The 10,975-nt window shown below is 46.2% G+C and overlaps 1 protein-coding gene across 1 annotated transcript in view; it reads right to left on the bottom strand.

The window, feature by feature from the left end:
• Positions 1-313: 313 nt before the first annotated feature.
• The window catches only part of LOC311222870 (PH domain leucine-rich repeat-containing protein phosphatase 1-like), a 64,505-nt gene continuing 53,843 nt past the window's right edge, over positions 314-10,975 (bottom strand). The window contains exons 15-18 of the mRNA XM_084307519.1: positions 10,880-10,975; positions 8,691-8,879; positions 7,947-8,202; positions 314-3,381 (exon numbers count right to left, since the gene is read on the bottom strand). The exon at positions 10,880-10,975 is cut by the window's right edge and continues 21 nt beyond it. Coding sequence (XP_084163645.1) covers positions 2,149-3,381; positions 7,947-8,202; positions 8,691-8,879; positions 10,880-10,975 — 1,774 coding nt within the window. The 3' untranslated portion in view covers positions 314-2,148. The remainder of the gene's footprint in view (positions 3,382-7,946; positions 8,203-8,690; positions 8,880-10,879) is intronic.

Here is a 10,975-nt window from a genome sequence, read left to right as displayed (position 1 = left end):
TCATTTACTCAACTTTGGGTAACCACTCGTTCAAGGGTGGTGCTTGCATCACAATATCCCCTGCTGCAGCACAATAATGTTATGCCATGATGTTCAGTGAGGCTAAGCACGTTCCTTGCCAAATTGACCCACCCCTCTCCAAAGAAGGCAAGGACAACATTCTATGATTATTTGAAAATGTAGATTTATTATATAGCAAAAGTAGCTCTCTTGTGCGATTTTTCCATTGTCAAGAAGTCTGAGTAACAGTGTTCCAAAAACATTCATTGAGCTGGTAATGCCCATAAGATCCCCTTCAACGTCCCACCCTCCACTGCACCACCACCTCCAGCCTCTAGAAATAATCATCTTTTCTCTCAGAGAATATTAGTACATTTCAGTGACTAGGTCACTTAGTTATAAGTATGTAACTCCTAGGAGTAAGTCTAAACGAGGGATGCAGCCATATTGTTTCATGTGACACATTTCCCGCCCCTACCCATATTGGCCGACGGCAATACAATTGCTCGATTACGTGCCAATTGGTACTGTTATCAAGGGTGTTTGTGGGGGTTACAACACTCCATCTAGCCAATAAAGGACACAACCATGTATATTAAAGGAGAAATTAGCTGAAATCTACTAGAGGTCCCCTCCACTCAAATGTTTTTCCTACAGTTAACTCCTCTTGGAGGCATTACTTTGACTATACACATTGTTATTTGTGCAGAACTTGTCACCAGAGTGCCATTGTCACATTCTTCCACTGGGGGAGGGGCTTCTCTGTACTTCATCAAGAGCTGAGCCACCTAATGCTGCTAACCATCATGGTCACTATTGCCCAGATGCCCACACTGTCATACAGGAAATGCTAAATGCTAATGTGAAATTATAATTTGATACATTGAGTGATCTATGCATAAACTTTTTTTTAAAATATAAATCTATTGGTTATAACAAGATTGCATAAGTGTTGTGTTTGGGTGAAATTCTTGGCAAACCATTTAGGTGGAAAAACTGAAAGTTAACCACCTTAGAGGAAGACATCAGATCTTTACATTCTCAATGCGGGCAACAGTTTTGGTGGAAAAACCACACCAATTTTTTTTAACCTTTTCTCTCATCTCCCCAATTTAGTCATTATGCTAATTCCCACCTGGTCGTTGCGCTGCCCTACTGTCGGTCTGGGGAGGGTGTGTAGACTACCATACGCCTCTTCAGATACATGTGGAGTCGCCAGCCGCTTCTTTCCACCTGACAGCTAGCTAGTTTCACTGGGAGAATGTAACGCATGCAGAGGTTCACGCCATCTCCCCCAGATCCCCCTCCCCGCTGAACAGGCACCGACCGACCAGTAGGGGTCGCTGTTTCAACAACCAGGACTCATAGGCCCCCGGCTTCCTGCCCGCGAACACTGACAATAAATAATTGTGTTCGTAGGGACGACTGACCAAGCTGGAAGTGATACAAAAATTTTTTAAATGTTGAAAACACGTGTGGAGGGGATCTTTAAACAAAAGATTTGTTTGACAGTGTTGTTGGCACTTGCAATGTGCAAAACTCATGACATTTCTTCAGCAGGCCAAATATTGGCTGCACTTTTTATAGCTCCAACAACGATCGTCTGCCTATAGACGAGTGCATCCCTCGTTCAAACACCTTTTAGTAACTCTTTCATACGGCCACAATGAACGTGAAATGTCAACTACTATACAAGGAATAGCTCTGTCTTGATCAGAATGTACCATTCAACATAAAATGTATCTCAAACAATTCATAAAAAAAGAAAAGAAAATAAAAGCATTCAAAGTGCTCCATTCATCAAATAAAATGATATATACTTAACTTAAGCTCATGTGTGTGAAGCGGTGATGCAAGATACATGTTATATAAAATTGCATTGTATTTCCTGGGGGCATAGAGTTAGCGGTATAAAATAAAGAAAAATAATAATAAACAAAAAGAAAAAAACAGTCTTTCTGGTCCGTAGCTATTAGCGCGTTTAATTTCAGAATACTCGAGAGGGCGTGAGCTTCCGGAGGAGGGAGCGAGCGGTATTGTCCTTGACAAAAGTCGCCATTCCTGACGACGCCCCACAACCTATTCAAGTCCTGAACAGGAAATTGACACTGGTTGTTGTAAGGGAGGGGGGGGGGGGGGGTTGTGCTGTTAGAGGGGGGTAATATAGTAGTCTTGCGGCTTCTGTAAAAGGTGTGCTTGTTGGCTATGGGGCTGCATCTGCTGTTGCTGCTGCTGTTGTTGCTGCTGTTGCTGTTGCTGCTGCTGCTGGATGATCTGCCGGACCTCGTCCTCCAGCTCGGGGGGGATGATGAGCTGGTCGTCGGGGTCCGGCTGGGCGGGGGCGTTGAAGTAGCCCCCCTGCTTCCTGACGGGGGCGTCGCCCGCCTCCTCAATCACGTCCTGGCTCCTCCCCCGGCAGGCCACCGAGCCGTTGGCCCGCGCCCTGCGGCCCAGAGTCCCAGATGACGACCACACCTCTTCTCCCCCGGGACAGGGCGAGGGGGGGGGAGGAGGGGGTGGGGACGTCTGGAAGGCTGGGGAGGAGGAGGGGGAAGAGGAGGGGAAGGGCAGGGGCGACGGCTCGGGTTGCGGGGGGGCGGTGGCGGGGGGAGGAGGAGGAGGCAGGGCGGGACAGGGCTGCTGGCCGGCGGGACACTCCCTGCCGTGGAGACAGTGGACGTCGGCCTCCACCTCCACGCGGCTCCCGTTGGAGAAGACGCCGGCGATGGGCTCCTCGTCCTCGCTGTCCAGCCCGTTGTCGGACAGCGCCCCGGAGAACTGGCGCTGGAAGGCCCCCCCGCCGCCGCTCCCCCCGCAGCAGGCCGGCCGCCGCACTCCGCCCCGGGGCAGCGTGTGGTGCTGGTGGGGCTGCTGGTGGGGGGGCTCGTCCGAGGAGGCTGTGGAGCCCACCTCGCTGCTCATCTCCGACATGCTGAACTCGCTGCTCAGCTCACTCACCGTGCCCGAGGAGGAGGGCGGGGGGGGCAGCGGGGGCAGGGTGCCCTCGCCGGTGGTGGGGTACGGGTGGGCGGGGCCCAGGCCGGGGCTGGGGGGCGGCGGGGGGGGCTCACACAGGCTGCAGCAGTCCTCGGTGATGCTCAGCTGGACCACCACGGCGCTGAGGCTGTCGGAGCAGCCGTAGCTCTGTGCCAGGGTCACCAGCTTCTTGGCGGCGGCGAGGGCGTCGGGCACGTTCCTCACCGCCTCCACCGCCTCGCCGGGAGACAGCGTGTCCCAGAGGCCCCGGCTGCCCAGCAGGAAGAACTCGTCCTGGGGCGTGAGGGTCACCGCGGAGACGTGGGGTCGCGGGGTGACGGAGGGGCAGAGGAAGGAGTAGCCCATGATGCGGGTGGAGTCGGTGACGCCGTTCACCTTGTTGTCCTGAGAGGAAGGAGGAGGAGAGGAAAGAGCCGTTAAGGAAGTTCCAAGTCAGTCAGAAGATCCTTAAGAACTTCTACTCATGTACAATAGAGAGCATCCTGACTGGCAATATCACCTCCTGGTTTGGGAATAGCACCGCACAAGACCGTAGCAGACTACAAAGAGTGACACGTTCAGCCGAACGCACAATTGGAGGGGGGCTTCCCACCCTCCAGAACATTTACAACAAGCGGTGCAGGGGTAAGGCTAAGAGAATCATCAAGGACTCCAGCCACCCAAACAACTGCCTCTTTGAACTGCTGCGGTCAGGCAAGTGATACCGGAGTCTCAAGGCGAGCACAGAAAGACTCAGAAGAAGCTTCTATCCCCAGGCCATCAGGCTGCTCAACGAACAATAAACACTATGCAACAACCATCAAATGCACACAGCACACACATCCACACGCACACACTCACTTTAAACAAACAACACACTGCAGCACCCACTCTCCACACTTTAGAACACCTAAACACACTTTATATTTATTGGTAAAGGATTTGCACTACAACCCGTACACCTTACTGTAAATTGTACCTAATTGTACCTCATCCCATTTCTGCTTTGCACTATATAGTATTGTATATTAGTACATTGCATAGTATATTGTATGGTAACTAACTCAGTTACTTCTATTCTGCATCGAACATTGTACATATGTATATACGGAACACAGACTTCTATTTTTACTTCTATTTTTACATGCTATACTATTTTATTTCATACTTATCTTGTCTAGCACAGTCTCTGGAGCGTAACAGTAAGAAGCATTTTGTATAAAAGTATTCTGTACTTCTGTATGACAACTATTAAAGAAACTTGAAAACTTGAACTGGAGGCCCGAGAATTCTCACAAATTTATTTGAGAAAGAAATAAAACAGATTTTATGAGGCCTTTACTATTTTTAGTACTGACTTTACTATCTGACTTTACTATTTTAACACTTGAAGTGTGCAGCTGTATTATGTAGTAAAATACAAATATCGGATCAGGACTTGGTATCAACAGATACTCAATATTAAATGACAAAAGCTTGATCGGGACATCCCTAGATGACATCATTAGAAAACACAATGTATGCTTCCATAGTTACGCAGATGGCACACAAATGTACATCTCCGCTGAACCAAATGATCACACAGCTATTAACTCAATTTCCGCCTGTCTCTTAGCAATAAACAAATAGATGACGAACAACTTCCTAAAATTAAATGAGGACAAAACTGAAATCCTACTAGTCGGTCCTATAACAAAAAGAGAAATGTTACAGAGCAATATGGGGCAACTTACTCCTTGGATCAAACCCGAAGTTACAAGTCTTGGTGTTATAATAGACTCAGACCTAAGCTTTAAATCACACATCAACAAGGTGACAAAAACATAATTTTCCACCTTAGAAACATAGCTATGGTACGGCCGTTTATAAATCTAAAAGACGCTGAAAAACTCGGCATGAATGAATGAATGACTTTATTTGACAATATAAAAATAAACATGTGACAGAAGAGCACAGTCAGGATATACTGCCAAGGATGAAACACAAAAAAGCTCAGAGCTTATTTCCATTGTGGTCCTTGTAGGGGGGTGGGGGAGTGTGATGCTTAATACATGCATCATACAAAACGTGACATCACATATACCATTTAACATTAATATACATACAGACTCATACAACATGCAAGGGTGCCTTAAGCTAAGTGTCTAGGTCAAGTATAGTCCCTTTTGAGCCATGTCTTCAGGCTGGACTTGAATCTAACGGCATTGTCTATGATTTTCAGTTCACTGGGCAGACTATTCCAATAGACAGCTGCTGAATACAGAAAAGACTCCTTCCCCATACAGCTCCTGAATCTGATTGGCACAAAGTCAGTTGAGCTGCGCCTAGTTTGGTATGCATGGGTGTCTCTGATTCGGTTGAAGTAGTTGTTAAAGTACACTGGCACTACCCCGTGCACTATTCTGTGAACTAGGCACATCCCTATCTGGTTTACTCTGTATTCCACCTTAAGCCATCTCATGATCTCAAAGTGAGATGGGTCAAGGTGGGTTCGGGCAGGTAGCCTTAGTATTACCCTGATTAGCTTGTTTTGTGATGTCTGTAGTTTTATTTTCTGACTTTTGGGGGCACTGTTGTACCAGGAGCCACACGCATAGTCATAGTGACACTGTATGAGAGCTCCAGCAAGAATCTTCATCGCTGACTGATCTAAAAAATGAGAGATTCTGGCTAGGTATCTAGTCCTGTTATTTATCTTTGTAAGTGCTTGGTGAGCCATGCTTTCCCCTGATAAGCTGTTTTCCAGGACGCAACCGAGATATTTCACAGATGTTTTGTCTGTGAGAACAGTATCTCCTATTCTAATGTTTTTTTTTTTATCCACTTTTTCTCCCATTTTTCTATATTTTCTCCCATCCCAATTTCGTATCATCCAATTCAACCCTCCCCTGTCACGAACGCTGTTTCTTGCCTCCCACAAGCCGGCTGCAATGTGGACTAAGTCATACATAGCACAAGTCCCCTCCGGTACTTGAGGTAACAGCAGTCGCATCTTTTCACCTGCGCAGCTCGATCTCTCAGTGTCGAGGAGTAACGCGTGGGAGGCTCACGCTGCCCCCGACACTTCCTGATTCTACTGCGCAGGCGCACCAACCGACTTGTAGGAGTCACTTGTTCACAACGTTCGATCCCCACCCTTCAGTTTTCCCTCCCCGTAATACGGCCAATGTGTATTACTGCGGACGACCAGCTAAACTGAAAACAATGTGGAGAGCTGGATTCGAACACGCGAATCCTATCGTCTCCACACTGGTGGCGAGTGCCTTGCCCACTACACCACCTAGCCGCCCCTCCTATTCTAATGTTAAAACCTGGCGATTTTCTGAGCCTGACCTTTGACCCGAATAGAATGGACTCAGTCTTCCCCACGTGGAGGGACAGCTTGTTGTGGCCTAGCCAGTCGCTAACCTTCTCTAGTTCTGCACTCAATGTCTGCTCAACCACTTGTTTGTCTTTGTGAGACACTAGTAAGGCGGAGTCATCTGCGTATAAAAAAAGGTCACATGAGCAAGCTGCTTTCAGGTCATTTATATACAGGAGAAAAAGGAGCGGACCCAAAACACTCCCTTGCGGGACCCCGCACTCTACTGTCCGAGGACTGGAGAGTACTCCATTTATATCTACCACCTGTTGTCTCCCTGTTAGGTAGGAACCAATCAATTTCTGAGCTGCCTCATTAAAGCCTAGGGCCCTAAGCTTCATTAACAGGATGTTGTGATCCACTGAATCAAATGCCTTCTGGAGGTCTAACATTACCATTCCACAGAACTTTCCCTCATCTACCTCTTTCCGGATGTAATCTGTGAGGAACAGCAGGCAGGTGTCTGTGGAGTGGGACCTCCTGAAACCAGATTGGTATTTGTACATGATGTTATTAGTGGAGAAATACCCATCTATTTGCTCATATACTAGCCTCTCAATGGTTTTTGATAGAACGCCCAGGATGGAAATGAGTCTGTAGTTACCCGGTTCCAATTTGTTTCCCTTTTTGTGGAGAGGAATAACTCTTGCCGATTTCATTTCGCTTGGAAATGTTCCTGTGTCAATGGCTAGGTTGGTAATGTGAGCTACATATGGGGCAATGATTTCTGCTAGGCTACTAACTAGAACCAAGAGGAGAGACCACATCAGTTCAGTATTAGGTAACCTACACTGGCTTCGGGTAACATTTAGAATCGATTTCAAGGTCCTCCTCCTTATAAACGAAGCACTAAATGGAACAGGACCAAGCCACATTGCAAATTCTCTAGTCAACTATGTGCCTTCTAGAACATTGCGATCATCTACTACTGGTCTATTGAAGGTTCCAAGCCACCGCCTAAGGAGAATCGGGGATGCAGCCTTTACAAACTATGCACCAAAGTTATGGAACACACTACCTATGGACATTAGGGAAGCTAGCTTAAAAAAATAAGCTAAAAACGTACCTCTTCACTTCACCATAGCCTTCTAATACACTCCGCTGTTGATTGTACTGTAGCACTATTTTACTCTGTCCATTCTATTGTATTGCACCGTTGCATAATGTGACTATCTATTCTATTCTACTATTTTATTGCACTGTATTATTTTACTCTGTCTATTACAGGTTCAAAACTGTCAGGTATTAAACTGTGTGGGTATTAAACAAGAAAGACTGTCGGGCTTTAAAACTGTGTAGGACCCAGGCCTAGAACTGCACCCTGAGAGAGGGAACTGCACCCTGAGTGGGAGGTTTGAAGGGTCAAAGTGGGTATCGAACAGGAGGGAAGACTGTCAAGTTTTAAACTGTGGATACCAAACAGAAGGTAAAGACGACTTTGAACTGTTGAACAGAAATCCAGAACTATTTTATTACACATGAAGTATTATTATTATTATTATTATTATTATTATTATTATTATTATTATTATTATTATTATTATTATTATTATTATTATTATTCCTAACTGTGAATAACCCCTCCATCATCCCCTCCTGGTTTCAATACCTCTGTGATAATGGCGTTGTGCTGGCGCACCCTCCGGTACTCCCCCTCCTGCTTGACGGTGTGCGCGGTGGAGAGCAGCAGCGCCTTGCCGTCGCGGCACAGCACCGCCTGGCACTTGCCCACGTTGGCGGCCGTCAGGGTGAAGCAGCCGCGCCGCTCCTCCCCGGGGGCCCCTAACCCGGGGGCCACAACGTCGTGTCTGATGTGGCACAGAGCCGCCGAGCCGCCCAGACGCTGCCCCGCCGTGCCCAGCTTCCTGCACGCACACACACACGCCACGGAGAGATGTGTTAGACAGGGTTCCCACAGACATTGCAAAATAAGAATTTCCAAGCACTATTTTAAATGATCAAGGATGTCACTCGAAGGATACAATTCACTTTTAAATGCTGTTTTTTTAAGCATCTTCTTGGCCTGCTTGCCAGCTAGAGCATCACACGTGAAGAAATGAGGAAAAGCAGTTGGAGCGCGCAAGACAGCGACTTGTCAGATTTGATTAAAACATAAAAAATTGAAAATAAACGATTTCTTGATTCAGAACAATTTGATCATGAATGAACAAAACTTTCAATGCGAATGGTTGATTTGAATTTCAAGGACTTTTTAAGCACCTTGTTAAAAAATTTGCTGTTTTCAAGGAATTCCATGCCTTGAATTTTCTTTTTTTTAATCAAGCACTTTAAGCACTTCAAGGACCTTGTGCAAACCCTGGTATATGTATTATGCGTGTGTGCGTGTGTGTACCTCTGCATGGTGAGGAAGGTGTTGGTCATGTAGTCCTCTTGTCTCTTGTGCAGCTCCTCAGCCAGCACGTCTCCCATGGTGCATTGCAGCAGGTAAGGCACCTCCACGTTCCTGTCTCCGTCAAACACACCGTACAGAGCCTCCCGACTCCCACAGAAGCTGTCCAGGGCCAGCGCTGCCACACACAGCCTGAGCACACACACACAGGATTTTAATATTATAATTAGGGCTGTCAAAGTTAATGCTTTAACTTGAGATTAATTAAAATTACGTTCTGAACTTTCAGCAGTATATTTGCTTGTTCTTTTTTTGCATCGACTCATGCACCTTTTTGAAAATCATCTGACATGAAGATGGAACACATTTTTGTTGTATATGATTTATATTACTGGTAGTTCATACAAGACATTATCGTTCTCTAAGTCTAAACCAATCTGCACTTTAACCAGGGCTCTACAGTGCGACCATATTGCGCGCATATGCCCCTAAAAATATGTGTGTGCGAACCTGAAAAATCAATTACTCGCACGGCGTGCGAATGCAGATTACAGCCTCGTTCTTTTTTTTCTCCTCTGCGAGAATCGTTAAGAAGCTACAAGTCCCACAGTTCACAGCCGCATAAACGTTCCAATCACAGTAGAGTTTCCTGTGGTCACGCGACTGGAAACTGAAAGTAATGATCAGCGTCTGTCTGAGTCAGACAATACAGCCATGTCGAAGCCCATTCATTTTTATTTTGCGCGAAAGATACCGGAGAATGAGAAGTCAGGCGAGGCAGCTCATGTTACAGAGGTGATAGTTAACGTTAACGTTAACGTTAACCAAGATACTGACGCTAGCCAGCATGCTAGCAAAGTTGGCCAAGCTAGCGAGGCTACACCCACTACTACCCCCACTGTAGCACCCAATGTACCCACTGTAGCTAGCGAAGCTACACCCACTGGAGCCGGAGGGAAGACATACAAATTTAACGTGAATTTGCTAAACATTTTCCCATGGCTAGAGTTAGAAAACAATGTCATGTTTTGTAAATATTGCAAAGTAGGATCGATGGATTGCGATGCATTGTTACACCCCTACACCAAAGTAACTGGCCCACTGTGTATGTGTGTACAGCTAACTTGGCTAGCGTTATCAACCGCAGAGGTGGGCAATAGGGTCCAGCTGCAGTGCCGGACGGCCAGAGTGCAAGCAGCAGAGGTGGGCAATAGGGTCCAGCTGCAGCGCCGGACGGCCAGAGTGCAAGCGGTGTGACTGGATTGGCAGAATCTACTGTCAATCAATGGTCTACCTGACACGCAAACTCATAAACAATGTTTCTGTACTGGAGGTGTACAGTATTTCAATAGGCAACCCTGAAAGGATTATTTTTCTAGAAGAGCAACACTAGCTCCCCCCTCTACTGATGGCCCTGGTGGTAATGCCAGTGTCTCCTTTTTGTTCAATGTCACTGCCTTTCTTATTAGGCCTAGTTGTTGGCTACAACTTTGCCACAGTAGGCATTAATCACTTAATTAATAGTTCAAATGTCTGTGTCCCATTCCCGTTTGCACACGCAGATGATACACACACACGCACACAGTGGGCCAGTGACTTTGGTGGTATGTGCTATTGCACAGATGTGTGTCCCGTTCCCGTTTGCACATGCATGCACAGTACAAATATACATTTATTTAAAAAAATAATAATAAACTCTTGTTACTTGAAATATTTTCACTGTGCTCCTAAATATCTTTGGGTGCTCCTAAATTTCTTTGTGTGCTCCTAAATTTTTTCATTTAGGAGCACCTGTGCCCCTAGTGAAAAAGGTTAGCGTAGAGCCCTGCTTTAACATAGGCCTGGGTTGTTTTTATTTCTGTTAGCGCCGCGGATATAAGAAAGAGGTCTAGCTGAGTCAATGTTGATGGTTTTGTTGAACATTTGTATTTCACAGGAGAGAAACTGTATTCAAAGAAAGCTATTAAAATAGTCTTTGAATCTAAATATACTTTCTTTGTGTTGATTTTACATTAATTCCATGATTTTACTCAAGTAAATATATGTTACAAGCTTCGGTCTTAAGTCTTTTTTTATCTATTGACAGCACTAATTATAATACTATAACAATACACTACAACCAGAAACGTACCATAAAAATAAGTACACATGCAAATGTCTCCGACAGCAAGAGGAGAGAGAGAGACACTCACTTGTTTTTGACTCCAGAGGCCTCTGTGTAGCCGTGGCTCCAGACAGCAGGGGCCCCGGGGCCCTCACTCACACACAGAGCCGAGGGAGACGGGTCC

This window comes from Notolepis coatsorum, assembly GCF_963971535.1.
Source record: "Notolepis coatsorum genome assembly, chromosome: 2".
NCBI lineage: Eukaryota > Metazoa > Chordata > Actinopteri > Aulopiformes > Paralepididae > Notolepis > Notolepis coatsorum.
This window is presented reverse-complemented; position numbering and strand designations above follow the sequence as displayed.